This window comes from Plenodomus lingam (assembly GCF_022343315.1).
Source record: "Plenodomus lingam strain CAN1 chromosome Unknown contig_7, whole genome shotgun sequence".
NCBI classification, from domain to species: domain Eukaryota; kingdom Fungi; phylum Ascomycota; class Dothideomycetes; order Pleosporales; family Leptosphaeriaceae; genus Plenodomus; species Plenodomus lingam.
Genome location: NW_027093971.1, coordinates 411,100 through 438,348, shown reverse-complemented (window position 1 = coordinate 438,348; position 27,249 = coordinate 411,100). Strand labels below are relative to the sequence as shown.

Below are 27,249 nucleotides of genomic sequence, written 5' to 3'. Positions count from 1 at the left end.
TTTCCATAGAACCTTCCATCGCCTTCGGGCATCACCAGCCGACTTAAAAACCTTCACAGCTGCCCGCTCTGCTCGACTCTTCTCACTACACAAATCCAATCATCTGCAAAGACTCACCATACTAAGTCCTTGACTTGTGAGCAATTTCCACGAATTTCCTACTTCTTTGATACCCCTCTGCACATTTCCACGCCTTCACCATGGCACCCGCGATCGGTATTGATCTGGGCACGACCTACTCGTGTGTCGGTATCTTTAGAGATGACCGCATCGAGATCATCGCCAACGACCAGGGTAACCGGACAACCCCATCGTTTGTCGCCTTCACCGACACTGAGCGTCTCATCGGTGACTCTGCGAAGAACCAGGTGGCCATGAACCCCGTCAACACAGTCTTTGACGCCAAGCGCCTCATCGGCCGCAAGTTTGCAGACCCAGAGGTCCAGGCTGACATGAAGCACTTCCCCTTCAAGATCATCGACAAGGGTGGCAAGCCTGTCATCCAGGTGGAGTTCAAGGGTGAGACCAAGACATTCACACCTGAAGAGATATCATCCATGGTCCTCGTCAAGATGAGGGAGACTGCCGAGTCATACCTTGGTGGCACCGTCAACAACGCCGTCGTCACCGTCCCCGCCTACTTCAACGACTCGCAACGTCAGGCTACCAAGGACGCTGGTCTCATCGCCGGCCTCAATGTTCTCCGCATCATCAACGAGCCTACTGCCGCTGCCATTGCCTATGGTCTCGACAAGAAGACCGAGGGTGAGCGCAACGTCCTCATCTTCGACTTGGGTGGTGGTACCTTTGATGTCTCCCTCTTGACCATCGAAGAGGGCATCTTCGAAGTCAAGTCCACTGCGGGGGACACCCATCTCGGTGGCGAAGACTTCGATAATCGTCTTGTGAACCACTTCTGCCAAGAGTTCAAAAGAAAACATAAGAAGGTCTGAAACCCTCAATTCCCCGCACTCGATGAGTTTGAATTCATTGCTAACATGCCGGCAGGATCTCACCACCAATGCTCGTGCCCTCCGCCGTCTCCGGACTGCTTGCGAGCGTGCCAAGCGCACTCTATCCTCTTCTGCTCAAACCTCGATTGAAATTGACTCTTTGTACGAGGGCATCGACTTCTACACGTCCATTACCCGTGCCAGGTTTGAAGAGCTTTGCCAGGACCTCTTCCGCTCTACCATGGAACCCGTCGAGCGTGTCCTCCGCGACGCCAAGATTGACAAGTCGTCTGTTCACGAGATTGTCCTGGTTGGTGGATCCACGCGTATTCCCAAGGTCCAGAAGATGGTCTCGGACTTCTTCAACGGAAAGGAGCCCAACAAGTCCATCAACCCCGACGAGGCTGTTGCCTACGGTGCTGCTGTCCAGGCTGCCATCTTGTCTGGCGACACTTCTTCCAAGTCGACGAGCGAGATCCTGCTCCTCGATGTCGCGCCGCTCTCCATTGGTATCGAGACTGCTGGTGGTGTCATGACTCCCCTTATCAAGCGCAACACCACCATCCCCACCAAGAAGTCTGAGGTCTTCTCCACCTTCTCCGACAACCAGCCAGGCGTGCTTATCCAAGTTTACGAAGGCGAACGCGCGCGTACAAAAGATAACAACTTGCTCGGAAAGTTTGAGCTTACGGGTATTCCACCTGCGCCGCGTGGTGTTCCCCAGATTGAGGTGACGTTTGATGTTGACGCCAACGGCATCATCAACGTGTCCGCGCTCGAGAAGGGTACTGGAAAGACGAACAAGATTGTCATCACCAATGACAAGGGCCGTCTGTCCAAGGAGGAGATTGAGCGGATGTTGGCTGAGGCTGAAAAGTACAAGGAGGAGGATGAAGCCGAGGCTGCCCGCATCGCCGCCAAGAACGCTCTCGAGTCATATGCCTACTCGCTGCGCAACACTCTGAGCGACTCCAAGGTCGATGAGAAGCTTGATGCTGGCGACAAGGAGAAGCTCAAGGCCGAGATTGACAAGACTGTCGCATGGTTGGATGACAACCAGACTGCCAGCAAGGATGAGTATGAGTCGCAGCAGAAGGAGCTTGAGGGTGTTGCCAACCCCATCATGATGAAGTTCTATGGTGCTGGCGGCGAGGGAGGTATGCCTGGCGGTATGCCCGGTGGCGGCATGCCCGGTGGCGCGCCAGGCGGTGCCGGCCAGGACGATGGCCCTACCGTCGAGGAGGTTGACTAGATGCATTGCTCCCTTGATCCTTCTCCTACGTCTTCTTCATCTCCAGTATAGACTTGTTTCTGGGCGGTTGTTCTCGGAGTTCAGGCCATCGAGCCCTTTTTCGGGTGTCTTTTCCATGCATGGATGAGTTTATGATCACACGATTGAAGGGAAAAGTTGGGTTAGCATTTACTCTAATGACTGGGTGCCATACCCTGAGCAGAGAATCCAGATGATTACTTCAAATATGCGCGTCTGTTTTATTTGTGACTGATTGTGATTTTACCAAGCGTCTAAGGAAAAATACTGTAGAATAGGTTTTAGAGTACAAGCCCGAGTCCGATTGTTGTTGGCCTCTACCACCACCTCTACCACCACCTCAATATCCACCTCGCGATACCCACTTCGATATCGCGATATATCGACACCCACCTCGATATCGCGATATATATAGGTGGCGGTGTAGGTGGTGAGGTAGGTATTGATATATTGCAATGTCAATAGGGTATGTATCAATATATCGCAATATCGTGGTATTGATATATTAATTAGTATGAAGGTGGGTATCAAGGTGGTGGTAGAGGCTGACAACATTCACACTTGGGCTTGCACACAGCACATCGGTGAAAAGTGTACCTAGTAAAATTAGAGTACTACTACTAAACCCTATCCTATTTTTACTTAGATGCTCTGCTACCGCTTCGCACGGATATTGTTCTGCAACGCACTGGTGCTCAAGAATTCTTCGGACGATTGAGTGTTTCGTTTCTACGCAAAACACTGTTGCAGACAATACGAAATGGATGTCGACAAGATAAAATTACTCTAGCGACAGACGTGCTTCATGATTCGCCTCGGCGAATAACATGACAGTGTACACATATTATATCTGAGACAATGGCCACTGATTACAGGATTTGTGGCGGCCGATCGATTTTTCATTACCAGAGGATCTGGGCAAGAGACGTCTCTTGGTCGTTTTTCATTCCATCCTATTCAAAACATTAGATGACGCCTGATCTGTTACCATTAACAGGCCAGTGTCCATTACATTATTGGTCCCTCTTTTCTTTTCAATACATGACTCATTTCATCTATCCTACATATTCACACAACACCAGATAGACCTATTGTCTCCTATCCTCTTTCTCAAACCCTGTGCCCGCCCTGAAAGCCCCCCTGACTTCCTCTCCCGGCCGCCGCCTGACCCACACATCCTCGCTATTTGGCCCACTCATCAGTTGCTTCTCCTTCTCCCTATACCGATCCTGCACCATGCGCTCCTTGACATCTTGTCCACTATAGCTGTTCTTGGTGCGCATGCAGAACCAAAAGTCGGCCCAGTGATCGCTGCAGGATCGAAGCTGTCCATAGCGGTAGAGATCGTTGAAGTGGCCGCCTAGCGAGGAGCAGTAGAAGGCGCTATCGAAGGCGGCGCGGCAGGACATGGTGCGTGGGAGGGAAGGGTCGAGGACATCGTCGGTGGTCGTGCTCGTAGAGATTGTGGATGAGCCGGAGGAGGAAGATGGAGTGGTAGATGCTGTAGAAAAGGAAGGCGGTGCGAGGTGTGGGTGGGCGGCGTAGAAGTCGGGATCATGAGGGGCCGTGGTGGGAGGTATCGACTCGGTCTGTGGTGATTGTGTTGCTGGCTGTGCTGGCGAAGCATCGCCGCTTGCCTTTGAGAAGGGCCAGACCATGGTGATTGTGCAATGTGCAGTAGGTGGTTGCTGTATTGTAGGGACTCTAGGGCCAACTACCACCCGCTGAAGGAAGATGGGGAGTCTCGTTCGGCCGCGATTGGTCAGAATCAGAATTGGCAACCAGTTGTAAGCGTTGTGGAACCTAGAGCATAGGTGTTTAGAACGTGTAAAGATATCATACGCTGCATCACTCGCTCATCGTAGAATAGAATCTAGATGGACGAATGCTAGACAGAAAAAGCAACGGACTCGTGGCCAATCAGTGTTGAGACGGCCCGCATGGACATCATCCCCTCAGCCAAATCCCACATCACGTGAGCGGGACGCCGAGCGCACCATCCATCAGCCCTGCCAACACCCCTACGTCATGGCATAGCGCCTGCATTCACAGCAAGCGGGTATCGCTTCTTCGTGTCGTGTTCAAGTCTGTACCTTGCACTGTTTACCGCTCTTGAGCTACCTACTCCTCCTCCTCCTCCTCCTCTCTTCTCCAGGTTCACTTCGCTACTCTCCTTACGCCTTTGTTTCTGGAAGCAGGTCCTTGCTCCTTGCTCGAAGCAGTCCTGCTCACCCACACCTCCCGCTCGAGCGTGCCCCACCTAGTGTTTACAACATTCGAGAACATCGACTGCACGAACACACGACTCTTCCTCCATGACGTCCTCAAGTTCAACGACATAACGATCCCTCTCTCGAATCCGCCACGTTTGATCACCACATCTCGGCCTGGGCCTGGCACCCCGTCCCCGTCCCCCCACCGCCACCATGCTTGAGGGACTCGTTTCAAACCTGCTTAATCGGTTCTTGGGCATGTATGTCCAGAATTTCGATCCCAAGCAACTCAATGTCGGTATCTGGTCTGGTGACGTCAGATTGCGAAACCTTCAACTGAGACGCGAAGCTCTCGACCAGCTCCGCCTACCGCTCAACGTCGTTGAGGGACACCTGGGCTCCCTTACCCTCTCAATACCATGGTCGAATCTACGAGGCAAGCCGCTCAAGGTCAACATTGAGGATGTCTATCTGCTAGCGGCGCCAAAGGAGGATGCAGATTATGATGCTGAAGAGGAGGACCGAAGAGCCCACGCTGTCAAAATGGAGAAGCTGGACAGTGCCGAGCTGCTCAAGGAGCGCAATACTGAAGGCATGAGTGCTGAGGAGCAGCAGAAGAATCAAAGCTTCACCGCGAGTCTAGTGACGGCTATCGTCGACAACGTCCAGGTTACAGTCAAGAACATTCACATCCGCTACGAAGACTCGATATCCGACCCCGGACACCCCTTTGCTCTTGGTGTTACACTCGCCGACTTCAGCGCAATCAGCACAGACGAAAATTGGAAACCCACATTCATCCAAGGCAATTCGACCTCGACTCACAAGCTGGCGACCCTCGGATCGCTGGCGGTGTACTGGGATACAGATGCGGAGCTCATTGGCACCGGCAAGGGCAGCCAAAGCAGTGATGAGCAGGAAATCGATCGCGACGCGTTCATTGAGAAAGTTCGAGACATGATTGTCAGGGGTGACAATCCTGACCTGGGTGATCATCAGTTCATCCTGAAGCCGATCAGTGGTCGTGCTGGCCTGGAAATGGACAAGACTGGCAAGCCTGATCGACCCAGAATGAAGGCGCGTCTACTCTTTGATGAGTTAGGTTTCATAATTGATGAGGATCAATACCGTGATGCGCTCATGCTGGTGGATCTATTCCACTACTTTATCCGACACCAGGAATACAAGAGGCACCAACCGAAATCGTCCCCGAAAGAAGACCCTGCTGGCTGGCTCCGGTTCGCGGGTAAGGCTGTTCTTGATAAGATCCATGAGAGAAATCGGAAGTGGAGCTGGGGATACTTCAAGGAACGTCGCGACGACCGTATACGTTATATCGAACTTTTCAAGAAGAAGAAACGCGAGGAAAAGCTCGACCCTGCGGAGGCAGAGGATATGGACAAACTTGAGCGGAAACTGAGCTACGAAGATTTGCGCTTTTGGCGCTCACTGGCGCGCAACCAATTGCGCAAGGAGAATGTTGGTGTCAAGAAGCCGCCCCCGAAACAGACTTGGACTTCATGGGTTTGGGGAACAAAGCAGGAAGAGCAGCATGATGATGACACGCAAATAAGCGAACAACAGCGCAAAGAATTATACGAAGCGATCGCTTGGGACGAAAAGAAGGCCATCACGGAGGCGGTAGATATGCCCAGAGAATACGTCAAGCTCGAGGTGAACATGAGCCTCAGGACTGGTAGTTTTACCTTGAAACGCGATCCCCACGGCAAATCGAAAGAAATACTTCGCCTGTTGTTCGACTCTTTCAGCACACAATTACTGCAACGTACAGATTCAATGTTTGTCAAGGTTGCTCTTGAGGGTATGCGTCTATACGACGGAACTACTGAGGGCAGCCTATTCCCTCAGATCATCACCATCAAAGATGCTCCACCTGTTCCAGATGACCAGCGGGTTGAGGAACTCAACGATGATGAAACTCCTCTGGAAGATGGAAATGAAGAAGACGAAGAGCAGAAGGATGACCCATTCTTTTACCTCACGTTCGAAAACAACCCACTGGACGACAGTGCTGACACAGCCCTGACCATGAAGCTCAAGGGTATGGAGTTTGTATACAATCCAATATTCGTTGTGGAAGTAGCAAAGTTCTTCAAACCTCCAGAGAGGCACATGGAATCCATTGGCGCCCTTATGGAGACAGCGGGCGCCACCGTTGAAGGCATCAGACAACAAACGCGTGCAGGGCTGGAATTCGCCCTTACAGAGCACAAAACTATCAACGTGCAACTAGACCTGCAAGCACCGCTTATAATCGTACCAGATTCCGTAACGAAGAAATCAAGCAACTGCTTGATCCTGGATGCGGGTCACATCAGCGTAACCAGCGAACTGGTAGACAAGAATACTTTGCGTGATATCCAAGGGAAGCAGCAACAACATTACACCGATGACGACTTTCGAAAATTGGAGAATTTAATGTACGATAAATTCAATCTGAAACTTCATTCCACACAGGTTCTGATTGGGCCCTCCATTGAGGAGACACGATCACAGCTTGAGACCGAGTCTGCTACGAAGAACTTCCACATAGTAGACAAAATCAACATGGACTTCAGGATCGAGATCTGTATTGTGCCCAAGGCATCTGACCTCACCAAGTTTCGCGTCTCGGGAAACCTTCCGGTCTTGCACGCATCAATATCAGACACAAAATACAAAAATCTGATGAAGCTGATAGATGTCGCGATACCAAAGTTCGACAATGATGCACCGAGCAAGCAGGTCATGGAAGGTGCGAAAGGGTCCTCTAATTTGATATTGTCAAGCGATGGAAAAGCAAACGTGGATGCCCTGGGCAGGCCCCGCTCAAAATCCATGAAGTTCTCTGCACAGGAACATGAGTTGGTAATGGAGGAGGAAGGCCACAGTGAATCAGAGGACAAATTCGAAGATGCACCAGAGGCCAAGGAGGAGGTCAAGAAGGCCCATATGCATCAGCGAAATTTTGAGTTCAAATTCACAGTCGAAAAGCTTCAGGGCTCCTTGTACAGGTCAGATCCAGAAGGGCGAAAGGCTGACCAGCTCCTGGCTGAGCTGATTGCGGAGCACTTCGACCTCGACTTCTACCAGGAGCCATTCCAAATGGGTGCAGATGTCAGCCTTCGCAGTCTAGCCGTGGAAGATCATGTTGAAGACTCCACGATACCAGAGTTTCGAAACATAATATCCTCAGAAGACGCATTCGCCGATGAGCAAAAGGATCTCTTCAGCCTCAAGTTTGTCAAGGTCAATGCGGATTCTCCAGAGTTCCAGACCAAATACGAGGGAATTGCGATCAATCTTGATGTTGCGGTCTCTACCATCAACCTCATTGTGACCAGGAAAACGTTACTGACATTGCTGGACTTCGTTCTTGCCACATTCACGAATCCTGGTCCAACTCCGAATCAACAGGCTCAAATGACTGCAAAGTCAGACAACCAACAGGATACCGAGAAGCAGGCACAAGCAGAGCCGGACAGAATTCGCATTCGAGCTGAACTGAAACGTATCGCAGTCATCTTGAACAACGACGGGATCCGTTTGGCGACACTTAGTCTGAGCTCCGGTGACGTTGGTATCTTCCTCAACGGTGGAACTATGCGCATCGGAGGTCGTCTTGGCAATCTGTCTCTTGTTGACGATGTCAATCAGGGCGTTCCCGAAGAATCATCGCTCCGTCATCTGGTCACGATAGAAGGCAAAAATCTGGCCGACTTTAGCTATGAAACTTTCGACTCAGAGTCGGAAAGCTATCCTGGGTATGACATGGCAGTCGCATTGAAAACAGGATCAATCAGAATCAACTTCCTCACAGAGCCGTTCCGCAAGATCATGGAGTTCGCCGTAAAGTTTGGTAAAATGCAGGCAATCTTCAATGCTGCTCGCCAAGCTGCTGCAAATCAAGCGACACAAATTCAGCAACGGGCCACCAAGTTGCACTTTGACATTGTGATCAGCACTCCGATTGTGGTGTTCCCACGAATGGTAATCTCTGATAAGCCAGACCGTGATACCCTCACCGCAAACCTCGGAGAGATATATGCAAAGAACACATTTGTTCCACTGGACGACTCAGAGAATGCAGATGTTGCCAACAAGCTCTCTGCAGGCATCAGGAATATCAGACTTACTTCTCATCTCCACTATGATGAAGATCGCTCGGAGTCGCTTGAACTCATCGACAAGGTGGATCTTGACTTTAACATCACAATGATTGAGCACAAAGCCGACCAGCAACGTCCTGATCTTGAAATAGACGGTTCGATGTCGGACATCAACCTACAACTCACTCCTGAGCAGATGAAATTTGCCTTGGAGCTATCACGATCTATACCAGCCGCGTTCGCCACAGAAACCGACACCATTGATACTGATGTCCAGGCGGAATTACCCGAGGCTACAACTGGCCCTATACGTCAACTAACAGACAAAGAGAGCAGCAAAGAAGAGCCATCCAAAGACATGGTCTCATCACAGTCACCTGAACTGCACACTGATGCTGACAAGTGGACAAAACTAGATTTCGTCTTCAAGGTTGGTATGATTGGTCTAGAGTTGGTGAAATCAGAAGACGGTGAACCAGTCGGCGATGTTGAGACCGCTAGTCTGTCAAGATTCTCGCTGAATGATACCAACGTCAAAATTCGCATGATCAGTGACGGAGCCATGGAAGCCGAGCTGGTGGTTCAATCGTTCACCATCCGAGATAGCCGTACCCAGGGTACCAACAAGTTCCGCAAGATCATGTCGCTCATAAGCAACGATGTGAAACAGCAGTTCATGGCGAGCATTTCCATCTCAGGCGGTCAAGAAAAGAACCTGATAGCGCTTCTCACGATTGATAGTCCAAGGATAATCTTGGCGTTAGATTATCTGTTCGCATTACAGGCATTTGTCAACGCAGGTCTTGTCACAGATGAGCCACTGAATGTCGAGGAAGAAATGAAGCATGAGGATACAGACAGCGATGATGAGATCATGTTGCCCGACGGATCGCAGGCCATCGAGAGGCCACAAGCTAGACCCAAGTCTACAAATACCACCATGAATATTTCTTTCCGAGTCAACCTGGTGGATGCACAGGTTGTGCTTATCGCCAATCCAGCTTTAGCCAGTTCAGAAGCTATCGTGCTAGGAACAAAGCAAGTACTTGTCTCCAAACAACAGGCAATGACGCTACAGGTTGATAAGGTTGGCATGTTCCTATGCCGTATGGATCGCTTCGATACAAACCGTATGCGTATACTTGATGACTTTAGCATTCAAGCAGCACTGGATATGGGTGTACCGGGATCTAAGTCAGCAACGGCAAGCATTGCTGTCGATATCGAACCTTTGGTGCTGCGACTATCGCTTAGGGACATCCTCTTAGCCATGCAAATTGTCAACCGGGCATCAGCAATGTCAGGAAATGATGCTAAAGGACTACCTTCTGCGGATGCACAAAGTTTGACGTCTGCCACAACAGCCAAGAAGGGCACATCCGTGGGCGGTAAGGCTCTGTCGCAGAGGCCTCGCACAAAGTCCATCGCAACCACCAAGCGATCAAGCCGACAGGGCGCAGAACTTCAAGCGCCACAGCAGGCTTCCACCGTAATCCGACGAGAGGAAATGCACATCAATATCGAAGGTATACGCGTCGTTCTCATTGGCGACGTTCATGAGATGCCTATGCTGGACTGGCGCGTGAAGAAATTCGGCGTCGATGTACGAGATTGGTCCGGAGCGATGGTCGCTGATACCTCGCTTGATACTCTGATTAATGTCTACAACTTCTCTAAGTCTGCATGGGAGCCTTTGATCGAGCCCTGGACTGTTGGGTTCCACATGGCAAAAGATCAAGACCCAGACAAGATCACGGTTGACCTTTACTCACGAAAATCTATGGAACTCACAGTAACGGCTGCTACTATTGCCTTGGCTTCGAAATCTTTCGACTTTCTTACCAGTGACGAGGACATATTGTCCAAACCTCGTGGTAGCGATGCACCATACCGTATTCGCAACCATACTGGGTTCAGTCTTGACGTATGGGCAGAGGGGAAGGAGCAGGAAGGCTATGCAGCTAAGCTTGAGGATGGTGAGGAGCAGCCATGGCGGTTCGAAGATCCCATGTCAACCCGTGAGACATTGTCCACGGATGCTGCAACTGGTATGCTCGGGGTTAGATTGCAGGGCAGTGGCTTTGACACCCTACCACGTATTCCAGTCCATCGAGAAGGCGAATTCTTGTATAATCTGAAGCCCAAGCAAGACAGGGTACAGCACCGCGTCCTGGTCGAGGTGAAACTTGGCTCAGACAACATCAAGAACATAACTATCCGCTCTCCATTACTCGTCGAGAACAACACACAAATACCGATCGAGCTCGGCATGTTCAGCCCCGATGAGGGTCATCTTCTCAAGATCGACAAGATTGCGCCGGGTGATGCAAGACCGGCACCAGTCGGTGCTTGCCACATGCATTCGATAGTTGTGCGTCCTGATCAAGGATTCGGCTACGCCTGGTCAAATGAACAGCTATTCTGGAAGGATCTTCTCAAGCGTCCTACTAGAACGATCACCTGCCGCAGTGAGCAAGACGAACACGCCCCGCCATTCTATTTCCAGATGCATGCAACCTATGACAAGAAGGACCCCTTGACTGGTGTCTATCCATACATGCGACTTCGTTTACAGGCACCCGTCGAGATCCATAATCTGCTACCATACGACTTCAAGTATAGAATTTACGACAGCAACACCAAGAAAGACTGGACAAATTTCCTTAGAAAGGGAGGTATCAGTCCAGTTCACGTTGTTGAGCTTTCACATTTGTTGCTCCTTAGTGTAGAGATGCAAGACGGGCCATTCAAGCCCAGCAAATTCGGTATCATCAATTCCACCGACCGAGAGAGCTTTCGAAGGGAGAAGATCCTAGAAGTCAAGGATGATAACGATACAATATTGCATTTGAATATGCATTTCTAGTAAGTTTCAGTCCCGCAAAACAGGAAATCAGGTTAACAGGTGCCATAGCAATTTTCCAGATGGTGGAGGTGCCTTCAAAGTCGCAATTTACAGTCCATATATCATCTTGAATCGCACAGGAATCCAACTCGACGTCCGTTCACAACAGTTCATGGGACAAGCAAAGGCCGCTGCTGGGCAAGGTGTCATCTCAGACAGCCATGGCGAGACCGGCAAAGCCCTACCCTTCATGTTCTCCTATCCAACCGATAACAAGAAGAACCGTGCTTTGATCAAAGCAGGCGACTCTGGCTGGAGTAAGCCTCAGAGTTTTGATGCGATTGGAAGCACATACACGGTGGCTCTACCCAACACTAAAGCCCGGTCAGAAATGCACCTTGGTGTATCTGTTTCCGAGGGTGAAGGGAAGTATAATCTGACCAAAACCGTATCTATAGCTCCACGATTCATCGTCAAGAACAAGGTCAAAGAAGAGCTACTTATTCGCGAGCCGGGCCAGTCGGATTGGATGACGCTGAAGAACGGAGAGCTTCTACCTCTTCGATGGCTGCGCCAAGGAGGAGCCCCACAGCTTTCTCTCTGCTATCCTGGTGTCAACAATCAGTGGTCGTCGCCATTCCATATCTCAAATGTTGGCAATGTGCATGTCAAGCTCTCCAAAGCGGGTCAGCGCCAGAAGCTCGTTCGCATCGACATATTAATGGAGCAAGCAACGATCTTCTGCCATATCAGTGTCGAGTCAAAGCACTGGCCATTCTCCTTCAAGAATATGAGTGATCAAGAGTTCCTTTACTGGCAAGCGAATCCAAACCAGGATGAGGACGAAGATGATCGCGGCTCTGGGTTCCGACCAATCAGATACCGCTTACCTCCACGAAGCATCATGCCATATGCCTGGGACTTCCCTGCTGGAAAACGCAAGGAGATTATCATCAGCGCAAACGGGCGCGAGCGACATGTTAAGCTTGCTGAAATTGGACCTCTCATACCCTTCAAGATCCCACCCGGCCAAGAACGTGGTGGTATGAAGGTCATTGACCTCAACGTCGTTGCATCAGGTCCAACACAAACACTAGAAATCTCAAACTACAAGCCGTCTAAGAGCATGTACAAGCAGAGATCTGCTACGTCCTCCTCTACAGCGACTGGCTTCGAGGTCAAGGATATGGACACCGATGTGACATTCAAGGCACAACTGCGACTTGCTGGTATCGGTATTTCGCTCGTCAATCGCCACTTGAAAGAGTTGGTCTACATTACACTTCGCGATATGGAGTTCAAGTACTCCGACTCGCCGTTATACCAGATGGTCAACATGCAGGTCAAGTGGATTCAGGTTGATAATCAACTTTACGGCGGCATTTTCCCCATCATCTTCTACCCCAGTGTTGTACCCAAGACAGGAAAAGAAATGGAAGCCCACCCCATCTTTCAAACAAGTATCACCAAGGTCAAGGACGATTCCTATGGTGTGCTATACATCAAGTACTTCACCTTCCTCTTGCAACAAATGACCGTCGAGATCGATGAAGACTTCATCTTTGCGATGATTGACTTTGCAAAAATTCCTGGAGCATCATGGGCCGAAGAGAAAGAGGGCAAACTATGGGACGAGGCTCTCGACCTGCCTGAACCGAAACAGGAGCAGTCGGGCCAAGACGTCTATTTCGAGCTGCTGCATCTCCAGCCCATGCAAATTGATCTGTCCTTCGTTCGTACCGAGCGTATCAATGCTGAGGACACCATGAGCACCTCGAACCCTTTCATGTTCGCAGTCAACGTTCTAACGATGTCGATTGGCAATGTTAACGATGCGCCTGTCCGCTACAACTCGTTGATGCTGGAAAATGCTCGTATCTCCACTAGCGCATTAATCAACAACATCAAGAATCATTATGTACAAGAATCGCTGCGGCAGGTCCATGTCATCATTGGGTCTGCGGATTTCCTGGGCAACCCAGTCGGTCTCTTCAATAACATCAGCTCTGGTGTTGCTGATATCTTCTATGAGCCATATCAGGGTCTGGTCAAATCCGACCGTCCTGAGGAGCTTGGTATCGGTATCGCAAAGGGTGCCTCTAGCTTTGTCAAGAAGTCTGTATTTGGATTCTCAGACAGTATGGCCAAATTCACTGGCAGCATGTCCAAGGGTCTCTCGGCAGCGACACTGGACAAGGAGTTCCAGGATCAGCGCCGTATGTCGCGTTCCCGAAACAGACCCAAGCATGCGTTGTATGGTATAACATCAGGTGGCAATGCATTTGCGAGCAGTCTTGCCAGTGGACTTGGTGGCCTTGCGCGACACCCCATCCAAGGCGCGGAAAAGGAAGGCGCACTTGGCTTTGTCAAGGGTGTGGGCAAAGGTCTCCTCGGCGTACCCACCAAAGCGGCCATCGGCGCCTTCGACCTCGCCTCCAACATGGCCGAGGGCGTCCGCAATACCACTACCGTTTTTGACCAAGAAGGCCTTGACCGCGTGCGCCTGACCCGTTTTATCGGAACAGATGGCGTCGTACGCCCGTACTCGCAACGCGAAGCACTGGGCCAGTTCTGGCTCAAGACGCTCGACAACGGCAAACACTTCAGCGAAGACTACATTGCCCATCTCGAGCTGCAGAACAAGGAGATGCTTGTCATGCTCACATACAACAGGGTCATGATGGTGCGCATGAAGAAGCTGCAGACGGAGTGGGATGTGCCACTCAAGGATGTTCAGACTATTAGTAAGGAGAGGACAGGCTTGGGGATCACGCTCAAAGGAGGTACAAATGGGCCGTTCATCCCTGTCGGAGATGAAGGGAGTAGGAATTGGTTCTACAGACAGGTCGCCGTTGCTGTGAATGCGTATAATGATCGATGGAACGCGAAGGGCTGAGTGTCGAGGCAATGGGGTAGAGGTGATGCATTGAACATGACGATTCATGGCATACATAGTGTTTGGATTCTGAATTGGGGCAATAATCGAACCAGGGCTCTTGACGCAATACTCTTTACATGTATGTATATGTATCACGCACAAAGTGAATTGTTCCGTCAAATTGGGGAAAATTTATACGAATACTGAAGCCTAGAGAAACGCTTATAACTACATAAGATTGATGCTAAGAAAGTAACGACTCCTAAAGTGAAAGCAAGGAGTTTGGCTTTGTCCCAATACGCCCGATAAAAAGAACAGTAAGACAGACGCCGTGGAGGACAGCGCTCAGTCGGTCCCACGGTCATCACGACGTGCGGCATTCTTCTTCTTTTCCGCACGAACCTCTTCACTCTTTGCAAGCTTCTCTGCAGACGAACCTTCCTCCTCCAGAGCCCTTCCGCGCTCTGTCGAGCCAGGGATGTGTTCCGGAAGCTCTCCGCGACCGATCAGACTGAGGATGATACTGGCGCCGACGATGAACGTCAAAACGAACCGGTACACACCGTACCATGGAGGTGTCCAGCCGCGAACCGCAGCTCCTAGGGATTTTTTTGTTAGCCAAATCCCCTGAAAAGGGTGCCTGAAAAGATCATACTTGTATCGACGTAGTAGAGTGCGACAAAGCCGATGAATTGTCCGATGAGCGCTCCCTCAATAGGCATCAGGAGCGTCGACCAGGCGACAGCAGGCGCCACGACACCGATTGCGTACCGCTTGTAGCTTTGGTAGCCCCCGTAGCCAGCCCACTCGAGGCCCCAGTGTATGGCACCTAGGAAAGACAGGATTGATGCCCCATAACCGATTTGCAGAGGCTCGAGCAAGTGCAAGAGGTATATAGCGTCGGCCTCTGAAATGAGAAATCCGTAGCCGGCAGTCGCGTGGTTGAGTTCCCAGGCAAGGTAGACAGTCGAGAATGAGGTCGCGAGGTAAGGCAATGTACCAGCAAGACCCATGTAATATGCTTCTCGGGGGACGTCTGCGAGGCTGAAGGTGGCTTTGATGGTTCCCTGTATGAGTGAGTATGATGGTTCAGGACGAGTGGAGCCGCCGTCTTGTCCGACTTACCACGTCATGCTTCACACCGGCCATCATGTCGACTTCGCGATCTGGGTTCTCCGTAGCCACCTCAGAGAACATTGGGTGTGTTGATGACGTCGAGGAAACAGTTTCTGGCGTAGGTTTTATCACTTCCCGGCTGTACTTCTTCTCGGCTTCCTTTTGCTCGTTTGGAATCTTCTCTGAGATGGCGCGGCGCAGCAAAGCAGCTTGTACAGGTTTCAAGTGCGCAGGTTGCGGTCTCCTCGAAGCCATAGATCCGTATGGCGTGGGCCATTGCGACGATGGCGCTGTGCGTGGGATTGTGGCTACTGGACGCGACTTGGGTGCTGCCATCGACCTCAATGCAAGGCGGGAGGCTCCATTGCGGAACATTGTGATTACGGTAGGATGTTGGTTTGGTGGACGTTGAGGTAGAGAGAGGGGTAAAAGGTAGGACGGTGGCAGTGGCACGACGACTCAACGACTTCCCGGGCACAATCACAACTATAATCCTGAGGCGAAATCAGGGCCGGATAGAGAGATAGAAGATGTGTACTTCTTGGACTGTTGGCGACTGTCCAACGTCGACGTTCCAAGCTCCCCGCAACAAGCTGCACGCGTTGAGCGCGGACTGACGTCATGTTTGTGATGGTACATGTGGGAAGGTTACGTCACGTGTCGGAAGTTTCTCGGCCTCTGTGACTGTCAGACGTTGAGCTTCCAAAAGGTTTGGACTCTTGGGCTCTTGGACTTTTGGACTGTTGGACTTTTGGACTCTTGGAATTTTCGACGCGTGGTTGGACTGGGTGTCCGATCTGGGCCAACTCTTCCACGCGCATCGGCAGGACCCTAGAGGATGTATCCTCGGACTACTTCTAGGCACACCGTACAGTGTCCTATCGTTGTCGGATTCCTCAATGGTGAAATTCGCAGTTTGTAAGGTATCTCGTCTCGCCAACAACACTGTTGGCCCCCTGAGCGGGTTACCAGATACGTCTGCACACTTGTGCCATGTATCACGAGTCTCACTCACATGGCAGAAGAAGCGGTTGGCTCAGAGCTCGTAGGATACAGAAAGCAATGTTGGCCGATGTGTTGTGCTGCGAGCCTCTTGACCGATTTCCGTGGGCAACGCGTCTGTCATCTGTGTTGTGATCGCGTTCCTCTTTTGAGTAGGGAATTCCTCGGAGTCGGGAGCGCCAAAAGAAGCCACCATGGCTTGGCGTCGGTAGCTTTCCACTCTTACAGCGCATTGCCAAAGAGCTCCATCCGTTTCGCACACGATTTTGTGGGCGTGTGGAGACTTGAGCCGCATCTTTTGCGCCGGACAGCGGAACAGGTCAGGGCCTCGAGTGGACCGTACGTGGGCGGCCCACTGTGTCTGAAATCATACTGAGCGCGTACGCGCGCATGAATGGCCAATGCCAACGCCCAACAGCGGCCAGCAACCGATTCATCGACGATGGAGACGATGGATGGGCAAAGGAAGTGGAAGGTATGCCTGATGCGGGATCGAAAGAGGCTGAAGTATTTGAACTCCCATGTGATGGACAAGCCAGGGCCGCCCGCGCCGTCGACGGCTGTTGTCGTCTTGGAGTTTCCCCGCTTTACCGTACTAAAGCAAACACCACACACCCCCTCCACACTCCCCACGAGCGTCATACTCGCAACACAGAGAGGCGCCGCATGCTTGGACTTTGTCGCCTGCCGATCAACCTCCGAGCAATTCCTGCGATGCCCTCCGTCTCCACGTTGCTTACATTACACCCACGACTCCATTGCATCGACACCACCCTTTGAATCGCATCCAAACTTCGGTCTTCATTATCGCGAAATCCTCTGGCTACGAAGCGCTTTCGGAGCAACCACTTCGGCTATAGCGAGCACATCTACATCTCATTCGCCAACCAACACAGCTCTCGCCAGCGCTGCGAACGCGTCCGGACTAACTATCACTCTTCTGGGCCCCACCAAGAATTCTTCCAGGCCTCTAGGGACGGATTCACCTTGCGGCCTCCATTGCAAGCCTGCACCGTTCACCTCACCACTGCGCACAAAGCCCTTCTTCAGTACGCTTCATCGCCCACGGAAAAATTTCCTAACCTCAGCAGAAGCAATTCTGTCAAGTCTTGGAGAAGAGAACATCAACGCCTCACCATGTCAAACCCAAGACCGACCGAAGAGGATGTGAACCCGCAGCCAGTACCCAAGGAGGAAATCACCGAACCAGAAGGTGTTCCACTCGATGAGGGTAGACTGAAGCAATTCTTCATTGGTTCTATCGACCAAGGAACCACAAGCACTCGATTCATCATCTTCGACGGTGTAGGAGACCCTGTTGCGCAACACCAGATCGAATTCAAGCAATATTATCCCCAGTCTGGGTAAGCTATCGCATCAATCATCACAGGATGCATCTCTGATCAGCACAGATGGCACGAACATGACCCCAAAGAGATTATTACATCGGTGGAGGAATGCATTGATCGAGCGACCAACATTTTCCTGGATCAAGGGCATGACGTCTCTGATATCAAAGCAGTTGGTATCACCAATCAACGTGAGACGACAGTTGTTTGGGACACCAAGACTGGAGAACCACTGTATAATGCAATCGCATGGTGAGTGGAGTAGCATTGCTATGTCTTGCATAGAGTCGTGTACTGATCTTGATCTGCCGCATGCAGGCCGGACACGAGGACGAAAGGGCTGGTTCGTGAGCTAAAAAATCGCAAAGGGGCTGACGAATTGCTGAATATATGCGGGCTCCCATTGTCAACTTATCCGTCATCGGTTAAGCTACGGTGGATTCTGGACCACGTGGAGCCTGCTCGGAAAGCCTACGACGAAGGCCGGTTATCGTTTGGTACCATTGATACATGGATCCTCTATAACCTCAATGGCGGGAAAGAAGCCGACATTCACGTGACCGACGCTACCAACGCATCGAGAACGATGTTCATGAACCTGTAAGACCGAGGCACTGTCGAGCACATCCCAGGGCACGCGCTTACGCTACCGCAGGCACACCGTTCAGTACGACGACAAGCTCCTCGAATTTTTCCAATTCGACCGCAAAAAGTTGAACTTGCCCAAGATTGTTCCCTCGTCGTCACCCGACGCCTTTGGATTCTTGAGAACTGGTCTACTGAAAGGCATTCGCATAGCAGGATGCCTGGGTGACCAGTCGTCAGCTCTTGTCGGTCAACAGGGGTTTACCCCCGGCTCTGCAAAGAACACATACGGAACCGGATGCTTCCTGTTGTACAACGTGGGGGAAAAGCCGGTGATCTCTACCCATGGCCTGCTCGCTACTGTGGCCTACGATTTTGGCGGCAACCGGAAACCAGTCTACGCACTTGAAGGCAGTATTGCCGTCGCAGGCAGTGGTGTGAAGTTCCTTATGAACAACATGGGCTTCATTACGCATTCCCACAAAATCAGTGACCTTGCAGCATCAGTGAAGGACAATGGTGGTTGCGTCTTTGTTACAGCATTCAGTGGCTTGTTCGCTCCCTACTGGATAGATGATGCAAAGGGCACAATCTTTGGTATCACACAATTTACCGAGCGTGGTCACATAGCACGTGCTACCCTTGAAGCGACTTGCTTTCAGACGAGAGCCATTTTAGATGCCATGGAACTTGATAGCGGGCATAAGCTAAACATGCTTGCAGTTGATGGCGGCATGAGCAATTCGAACCTATGCATGCAGGTACGTGTTCACCCCCCACCAGGAAAAATTGACTTTTCTTTTCAAGACTGCATCTCTAAGTGGGCAAGCAGACCCAAGCGAACATTATCGGTATCCCCGTCGATCGTCCAGCCATGCGCGAAACTACTGCACTTGGTGCAGCGATAGCTGCCGGATTTGCAGTTGGCGTCTGGAAAGAATTTGACGAACTGAAAGGCATTAACCAAAAAGATCGTATGATTTTTGAGCCCGATATCAGCAAGGAAGAAGGTGATAAGATGTTCAAGAAATGGGGACGGGTATGTGACATTTGCTAAAGTTATTTGACGTAGATATGCTGACTCGTCCTCCAGGCAGTAGAAATGTGTCGTGGTTGGCTGGATGCCAGCGAGGCCAATGGAGAATTCTCATGATCCTTACTAATCGCTATGGTTATATATCCGCAATTGGTATCTTGCATAATCACATCAGCGTCCCAAATCAATGGTGCCGATTAACGATTTATCAATGATGATGATGGCTTTAACGGCCGACCTCGATACGGGACGGGGGGTTTCCCTGAGGCCGTTGAGATCGGTCCTCGGATAATCCACGAGTGACGTTCTATGTTGCATGCTGACGAGCTTTTGGACCGGAAGGCTACTGACACATACCAGAGTGTCCCACTACAACAGCCACCAATGATTTTGATAATCTGGTGTAAAAAGACGGCACGGCACCATAGGGTCGTTAGCAGCTCGGCCATTCCAAACAATTGGGATTTCTCTGTGGGTAATCCCTGTCAATAGTTCAGCCTGAATGGACAGAATCATAGGTTCACAAGGGGTCCGTATACTGCACCGGCGATACAGTTTGATCTGGTCATTTGGATGCCACTGAAGAATCATTGTGCTAAATGAAGACAGGCTGCAACTAAGCATGCAATATCGCGTTTTTCTTTGCAAATCCAGCGAAATGATCCGGAGAACCTCCAAGCGAAATATCTCTTCGCAGTCTGTACGCTTACCACCGAGAGGTGCAAGACCGCAATCGTAATCAGTTCCAAGTGTATCTCTCCATTATTTGCTGCCGCACGTCCTCTTTGTTACCAATGAAGAAATTAAATAGTGGCAACTTGGCACGTCGTCTCTGTTGCCAATCAACAAAGAAGATAATCCACGTCGACTGGCAGCTAACGAAACTGGATAGCGGGAAGTAAAATACTCGTATAGTTAACGGCGCGCTTCTCAGAAGTCGAGGAGATATTGCCAAGCTTGTGAGGAATGGGGACAGCTGGAGTGCGGCCCTTTGCTTCGCCTCTGCTTTTCGGCGTTGTCGAGCTGCAATCTGGGATCCTGGAATATATAGCGTCTTATTTCCGCTACGGAGTACTCCACAATCGTAAAAGTGTTCGGCCCAACGACAAAACATGACATGTTATTATCACAGGTCGGAACGTCGGCGGGGCATCATCAAGTTTCGATGGTGAAGACCAGCACTCTGCACGAAATATTTCTAGACCCAAGCAGGAAGAGTCGGAGATGCTGAAAGAGTATATGGCGCGCATTTGAAGAAAGTTGGGCCAGGATTGTGGCTGAATGGTGTGGATATCTCTGGACAGTCACACATATAGTCAGTGGAAGAAACGAGCGGGCGTAGTAGTCACAACACGACAAGGAGCTCAGCCTCGTGGAGTGATTCACAGGCCATGGGTGAGCGTGCTGGGTCATTTACAGCTAGGTACGGTACTCCAGAGATCTTCGCACTCAACCACAACTGTTACGTGCGTCGCACAAGACTGGTGAAAGGCGGAAGCTAGGGCGATGGAGCGATCATACGGAGTTGCGCATACGCAATCGCGAACGGGGAGGCGGGCCAGCGTACCTATGCAGCACCGGAAACACAGCCTAGAGAGGAGCATGGTGAGCGCGTGCACAACATGGATTTGGACCAGCAAGCAGTAGGACAGTGACGAGCTGATACATGGTGGGAGATTGACTTGAGCCCAAGCAGCTTTGACTAGTACGACGAGAGAGAGCGGACCGGAGGGAGGGGTGATCCCAGTATTCGGACATGGAAACAACTGCAGCTTCAACCCACGAACAAGGGCGTTTCCCAACGGCGCACCACCCCACGCGCCGTCGCCGTGCTGTGCGTCAAACGTGGAACCGTGTCTACCTAGTCGTGTCTAGTCGCAGATCGGCTGGTCTTGCGCACGTTTGGTAAGTCCAGACTTAGCACACGCTAGTCATGATGGCGAGGAGCTGGCATCCTTGAATTCCATCATCCGTCAGCCAGTGACATGCAGGCTTTGCTTGTCCGTTGGTCCCTTTAACCTGAGGGCAAGCCTTGGGGTTTCTTTACAGCACGCAAAACACCTTACTCCGCAATGGTTTTGCTCCCCTGTAGATTCTCTCGGCATCCTGGTCGTGCCCGCGCCTTGCCGGAAGCATGGGACTTCAAACGGTGGAAGCATCCACTCGAGTCTGCGGACCAAATGCTCGTCCACATCGGAGGCCTGGATCCGCTGAGTAAATCATGACCGTTCCCATGATGCATGCTATGTGATCCAGGTTCCATTATGACAGGCCAGGCCCACGAGGGTGCGGGTACCTGACGACTGAAATTCTCTGGCTGCAAAAGCCACTATATACATAATGGACCGCCACGCAGCTGCATGCTAAACTAACATTTCAGCGACACATACCAGCAGGATCACGTACTACTCTACTTTGGCATATTCCCACCCAATTCCCATCAATCACGGCTCGTCCTCGACCTATATTGTGAATAGCACTGGCAGTCTATTCGTACCATGTGTGACTACACTCAAGTAGAGTACAAATGCCGACACCTCCGCTTCATTGTCAGAGCATGGTGTACAACATACCAAGCAACCCACAAGAGGTGTCCCTTGAATATCGTTGCAATGTAAGAAGGCTATGCTGTTCGATTCCTCGCCATGCTGACCATGTTCACAGTGAATACAGACTCACCGAAGAGTGTAGTGGGTGGATCCGTCACTTTGCTGTTTTTGGGCGTATATTGACTTGTCGCAGGCGATTGCAAGAAGTCATGACAAAAATCGTCCGGCCTATCTTCTCGAATTGTTTTTGGAGTTTCCTTTACACTACTCTTACGGCGCAGCGGCAGAGCGAACAGTTGCGCAATACCCATTTGAATCTCTTTCATTGTCTGTTTCAATTGAACGCATCGCCATACCAGCTGGATGTTTACACAGCATGGCAACACTCTCGACACGGGGCTGTGAAAGTGTACTTAGAAGCCGAAACCACTTCGGCCACTACCTACGTACCGGTAGCCCCAACACCATCGGGTTCTTCAAGCCAGATAGCCCACACTACAGTGCACCGCGCACTCCGAGGACAGAATTAAGCCAGAAAATCATCCCGTACATTGATAAGCCGTCCAATTACCATGATGTCGCACAAATGTGCAGTTGGGCCTGCAATCAAAGCCATAATATACCGCTCACAGTGCCTTAGCCTGATGCAGGTCGTAGCTCAAGCCACCACCATGGCCATGCATTGCGCGAAATATGATTCGACAGCCACAGAAGTCCGGCAAGATCGCCAGTGCTTCCCTGTCGCCACAACGTAAACTTGACTACGGATCATCTTCTAAGCCTATACTATTGAGCAGTATCCCCTATGTATACACAACGCTTTCGGCACTGGAATTGACTTTAGTACCTAAAGCACAACGCTTAGGTACTCTACTAGCACAGTCTCTTCACCGATGCGCGCAACGTGGCCACGACTGCACCCAAGCAAATACGAACCTGACTAAGATTCGTATCGCATAACGCCGTTGAAAAGCAGCACGCGATTCCCAAGACTTTTCGCAAAAGCCCAATACGAATAGCAGGCCCTGATATAACGTCTGAAGTGATACATGGTCCTCCTGAGATGCAGTTGCTGAACGGTGAGCATCGCATTCAACAAGCCCATATAGAAATCCTTCTATAGGGAATGTCTGGGAATTCTGACCAATGCCTTTGGGAATCGTCGTCTGGGCCAATAGAAGGACCATTGACTGAATGTGGGAATCACGTCTCTGCCAATTAAAAAATTGGGGCACGGTACGGAGATTCTCAATGGCTTGCGTCATTGTCCTTTTTCCCGCCCGCTGTCAGTGCGTTGGCTCTAGGTTTGGATCAGAGTCAGGTCGAGTACGTGAGTCGGCTACGGCTATGATCATGGACTAGGCGAGCGCTCAGTTGCGAATCCTACCGCAGGGTTCGGAAGCCTTATAAGTGTCAAAGAGTCATGGCATTGTGAGTCTGCGATGCAAAGCTATTCGGAAATACGTTGAAGCATATAGCCGATGTGCTGCAGTATTAGCAGTGGGATGACCATCGCTGATCCCAGCTATAAATGTACCATTGCTTGGCCTCATCGACTAAAACCCGCATTCTTCTGGATACTCTCACTGTTCCTGGATGTTGGAAGGTCACACTGGCTACGTCGACTTTTTCCATGATTGATTGGGCAACTTTGAACATCACACAAGCTTTTTCGCTGACCGGAACCCGATTCAAAAACCTAGGGAAAGCAGGGTGCACAGTGTGGCTTCCACGTGGCACAGGAAATGAGATCTTTGGCGACTGATCATTCCCGTCGCCCTTAGCATTGTTTGGAAGACGATCGGATGACTTGCTTCATGCAAGAAACTGATGGTGGGGTCGGTTAGATGATCTATGCGGTGTGTGTGTGTGTGTGTGTGTGTGTGTGTGCGTGGCATTGACTCGCAAAGGAGCGAGGGAAGCATTATCTGATCTGCTATGCAAGGACTGAAGGATGAGAGAACAGACGCCCCGACTCGGATGGTATAGCCGGCACGGCAAGAGGATCACTGGAGCGTATCCTGCTCATGATTGGCCTAGTTAATCATCATGCGAGTCTCTAATTGCTGGATCGAATCTCATCCAAAAAAAACCCCCCCCCCTACTAAAAAACTCCAACGCATGCTGAATGCATCATTGTCAAATGCAGAGTATGAGAAGCAAAGGATTATGACGTTTGATTTCATATACAAACGACTACAAATCATTCGTCAAGTAAGCTCCAAGTTGCAAAAGCCGATTCTTTGACACGAACTGCAGTTCAACGAAGCAAATTCCGGCCCAATGGCGCGGATGCGAAAGCGCAAATGAAACAGATTGTGAGCCAATCAAACGCAACATGGGACAGAGACGTTGATCAAAAACAGGGTCGAGCCTTCTCGACACCTTCTCATGACGCGATCTCATGGCAATGGCACCTTCACTGACTCTCACTGCAGCTCCTCTCCAGCGACTCGACCCAGTTGCTAAGATCGTGCTCTGGATTCTCTGATGAGTCACCAGGTAAGACCTGTGCGTTGTATAGGCGTCCGCGGAACTCTGATGTTGTTGCTTATAGGCCCAGGTGTTTGCAACTTTTGCTCTACCGGTATCGACCAGGATGGCGCTGGACCAACGACGAGCCACAAACCGGCTTTACCACTCTACCAGGTATGGAGATGACGGAGTTCGCCAACCAGACCGAAGGCATGAGCCGCCACCCTCGCCTGGATAATGAGCATGTACTAGAATTGTTTTGCTGTATTGGTAGACCTGCTCTGCTGTAGACCTCTGCGTGTCCACACGGGAGCATGAGCCATGGCGTTCAACCCAAAAACTTGATGGTGGCGGTACGGTACGGCAGCTACATCCACCCAACGTGAATAGCAGCGGAAAATAGCAGCGGAATGGCACCTGGGCATGTGCTCGTACCCCTGCACATTGGGCTTCTGTGTCGAGTGCGTCCATGCGCTCAGGCACATGCTGCCAATCATGCTGCCAACCATCCCAAACACACGACCGAGGGTGCATCGCCAGTATTCGCCGTACCGGCAAACTTTATGAGCGTTTTCTTGCATCCTAAAGCTTAGCAGTGGGTTGATCTCCCCACCCCAGAGGGCTAAAGCTTGCCAGGTGTATGATATTGAGAGCCACTATGACACTGCCCACGGTATGAACGAACCGAACCGCGCCTTTGTCTCCCCGATATCCCCTTGTGAAACGAAGCCAATGCATTCACTTTTGCTTTTTTTCTGAAGCTCTCTTGAGCCCGTCAATCGACTGTTCGATCAGACCACGAAATACTCTTTTTTGACGACAATCGTGCCGATAGTCCCGGCCAGCTTCGGCGCTTGTTAGTGCCTTGCATGATCATCTAACCTGATGAGAAAGCGCACCTGGCCTGGGCGATGTTGAGGGTAGTCTTTCTAAAGCGGAGATTGCTGCCCCAGTTGGGCAGACCCGGTACATGCATTATGGCTGATGGCTCTGATGGCTGAAGATCCACCTCAGCGGCACCGGCACGGACCGAACTGTCAGTACCACGAACCACTCATATTTTCTCTTGCTTACTTATGCATAGGTAGTACGTACGGTGAATGATGTCGGTCCGACTGTGTAGTGTAAGTACGTACAGACTGTGTTTACTCGGCTGTGGCAGTTTCGTACATAGTAATTTGTTAAACACCCATGTGAATCTTCTAACTCGCCTAGGTGGTGATTGGGAGCTTACACAGTAGAGCGGCATAGCCCGGAAAACGTTCAAACAACGATCTCACCGATCAGATGGAAATTCCCCGGAGGCATGGGAAGTTAACACTGAGTTCCGGGACACGGGGAGCTTACCATCGACCGCGTCGAATTTCTACACTTGAAGAACTTTCGCTCCAGGATATAAGTAGCGGCCGCATATTTCCGACAACTTTTGACGTAGTAACACCACGAAGACACCGGATTTGGGCGGAAGGAAATGCGCGACGTCCGTCAGTGTGGCTGAAACGCAGGTTAAAGTTTGAACGCATGACGTGCATGTTGACGTGCATACGCGGAAATCGACTCAGGTTTCAACATGATATGCTTTCCCCAGCCCAGACTCTATCTACCTGGCCCACAATCGGACTACAAACATGATTTCTCGCCCGTCCCGTCACCATAGTTGGGGCGGTCTGCTCTCCGCATTCCACTTGGTTAACTCGCGAACTAGCTTCCATGCTCAGCGAAAGAGCGGTCCTTTGTCGGCCTTGATGGCTTCATTCCCATCATTTGGGGCTCGTGTGCCGTTACGTACTGGCTTGTCCCAAGACATTCGTGGTGTATCTTGCCTGCAGAGGGTTGGTCCATTCTAGAGTCTAGGGACATCAACACAATTAGTCGGTGAGGAAGCTTGAGATGATACGCCATGGTCAACGGTTCGGGACCGCGTAATCGGACCAGGGGAGGGCCGAAGGCTAACAAATCGACAGTACACTGGTTCAGAAGCGAAAATTTGGTGTCTGAAATGCTCTGTGGAAAAAATACGCCCGCGCAAGAACGGTCTACTACTCTACAGCCGACGCACACACCGACGTACACAAGGTAGCCATGTTGTCGGACCTCCAAGGGTCTCGCTGTACAGCAAATTGGTGGGGATACACGGTAGTACCGTACCGAGGCTCATCGCCGCAGCCTTACGATCATCTTCGGCTTCGGAGAGTGCTGGAGAGCATCGAAGAGTCGGTGAAGGGCCCGGCGATGATGTGATTAGCCCAAGGATCGTGGACATTGTCAGGCACATATTGGGATAGGCGTCGGGGTACATGGTGTAGGATATTATACAGGCAGGCAGTATTTGTACAGGTAATCATGACAAATCGGCACGCATGGTGGTATGGTGTTGGTGGCCATTTTGGATGCACCTTGACTTCTGGCCGTGGTGCGGGACAGGCTCAAAAAGAGTCAAGGTAGCTTGGCCTAGCGGTGACAGGACGAGGGTGAAGTCGCAGGCTCTCAGTCGTCACACCAGGTACCTTGCAGACAAGATACCAAGGCGGCATCTTGGTATACATGTACCGATACAGGAGCTGAATTGTGCCGGTGGGTCGTGCTTCGATCAGCCAAGGCCCAAGAGCTGTGAAGCAGTTAAGAGAACCACATAGGGTATGGTATCTAGGTGATTTATGACCGTACCGCTGTATAGCCACGTACTCATTTATGGGTGTTATGACCCAACCAGCGGTAGAGAGTACATGGTAGTACCTGTATGTTGTACACAGGTACTTGTGTACTATATAGAGTACGCTGCACCATGCTTACCGTGTCGCGTGCAGAGTTGGTGCTTTGTCAGCATCCATGGCTGGGATGGATTAAGTGTGGAGATGCGCCCACCAAT

At 50.9% G+C, this 27,249-nt stretch overlaps 8 protein-coding genes across 8 annotated transcripts; 4 read left to right on the top strand and 4 right to left on the bottom strand.

The window, feature by feature from the left end:
• Positions 1 to 200: 200 nt before the first annotated feature.
• Positions 201 to 2,205, top strand: IAQ61_009990 (uncharacterized protein; the record flags this gene model as incomplete). The annotated part of the gene is made up of 2 exons (XM_003845210.1): positions 201 to 947; positions 1,009 to 2,205. 2 exons carry the CDS (start codon positions 201 to 203, stop codon positions 2,203 to 2,205), a joined length of 1,944 nt encoding a protein of 647 aa, XP_003845258.1.
• Positions 2,206 to 3,311: 1,106 nt separating this feature from the next.
• Positions 3,312 to 3,881, bottom strand: IAQ61_009989 (uncharacterized protein; the record flags this gene model as incomplete). Its single annotated transcript, XM_003845211.1, has 1 exon — positions 3,312 to 3,881. One exon carries the CDS (start codon positions 3,879 to 3,881, stop codon positions 3,312 to 3,314), a length of 570 nt encoding a protein of 189 aa, XP_003845259.1.
• A 768-nt stretch (positions 3,882 to 4,649) lies between these two features.
• IAQ61_009988 (uncharacterized protein) lies at positions 4,650 to 14,442 on the top strand (the record flags this gene model as incomplete). Its single annotated transcript, XM_066098619.1, has 2 exons — positions 4,650 to 11,401; positions 11,460 to 14,442. The coding sequence occupies 2 exons, from the start codon at positions 4,650 to 4,652 to the stop codon at positions 14,284 to 14,286; spliced, it is 9,579 nt and encodes a 3,192-aa protein (XP_065951446.1). The 3' UTR covers positions 14,287 to 14,442.
• Positions 14,443 to 14,613: 171 nt separating this feature from the next.
• On the bottom strand, positions 14,614 to 15,759 carry IAQ61_009987 (uncharacterized protein; the record flags this gene model as incomplete). The annotated part of the gene is made up of 3 exons (XM_003845213.1): positions 14,614 to 14,867; positions 14,924 to 15,335; positions 15,394 to 15,759. 3 exons carry the CDS (start codon positions 15,757 to 15,759, stop codon positions 14,614 to 14,616), a joined length of 1,032 nt encoding a protein of 343 aa, XP_003845261.1.
• A 1,593-nt stretch (positions 15,760 to 17,352) lies between these two features.
• IAQ61_009986 (uncharacterized protein) lies at positions 17,353 to 19,473 on the top strand (the record flags this gene model as incomplete). The annotated part of the gene is made up of 6 exons (XM_003845215.2): positions 17,353 to 17,750; positions 17,799 to 17,987; positions 18,054 to 18,335; positions 18,391 to 19,081; positions 19,153 to 19,359; positions 19,414 to 19,473. Coding segments are annotated over 6 exons (1,827 nt in total), but the record flags the coding sequence as incomplete, so codon positions are not given.
• A 1,913-nt stretch (positions 19,474 to 21,386) lies between these two features.
• IAQ61_009985 (uncharacterized protein) lies at positions 21,387 to 22,845 on the top strand (the record flags this gene model as incomplete). The annotated part of the gene is made up of 6 exons (XM_066098618.1): positions 21,387 to 21,570; positions 21,613 to 21,648; positions 21,877 to 21,970; positions 22,030 to 22,405; positions 22,538 to 22,656; positions 22,788 to 22,845. Coding segments are annotated over 6 exons (867 nt in total), but the record flags the coding sequence as incomplete, so codon positions are not given.
• Positions 22,846 to 24,101: 1,256 nt separating this feature from the next.
• On the bottom strand, positions 24,102 to 24,889 carry IAQ61_009984 (uncharacterized protein; the record flags this gene model as incomplete). The annotated part of the gene is made up of 2 exons (XM_066098617.1): positions 24,102 to 24,537; positions 24,630 to 24,889. The coding sequence occupies 2 exons, from the start codon at positions 24,887 to 24,889 to the stop codon at positions 24,102 to 24,104; spliced, it is 696 nt and encodes a 231-aa protein (XP_065951444.1).
• Positions 24,890 to 25,118: 229 nt separating this feature from the next.
• On the bottom strand, positions 25,119 to 26,576 carry IAQ61_009983 (uncharacterized protein; the record flags this gene model as incomplete). Its single annotated transcript, XM_066098616.1, has 6 exons — positions 26,452 to 26,576; positions 26,170 to 26,384; positions 25,728 to 25,803; positions 25,455 to 25,495; positions 25,280 to 25,414; positions 25,119 to 25,233 (listed from the first exon to the last, which is right to left on the bottom strand). Exons 1-6 carry the CDS (start codon positions 26,536 to 26,538, stop codon positions 25,119 to 25,121), a joined length of 669 nt encoding a protein of 222 aa, XP_065951443.1. The 5' UTR covers positions 26,539 to 26,576.
• Positions 26,577 to 27,249: the final 673 nt, after the last annotated feature.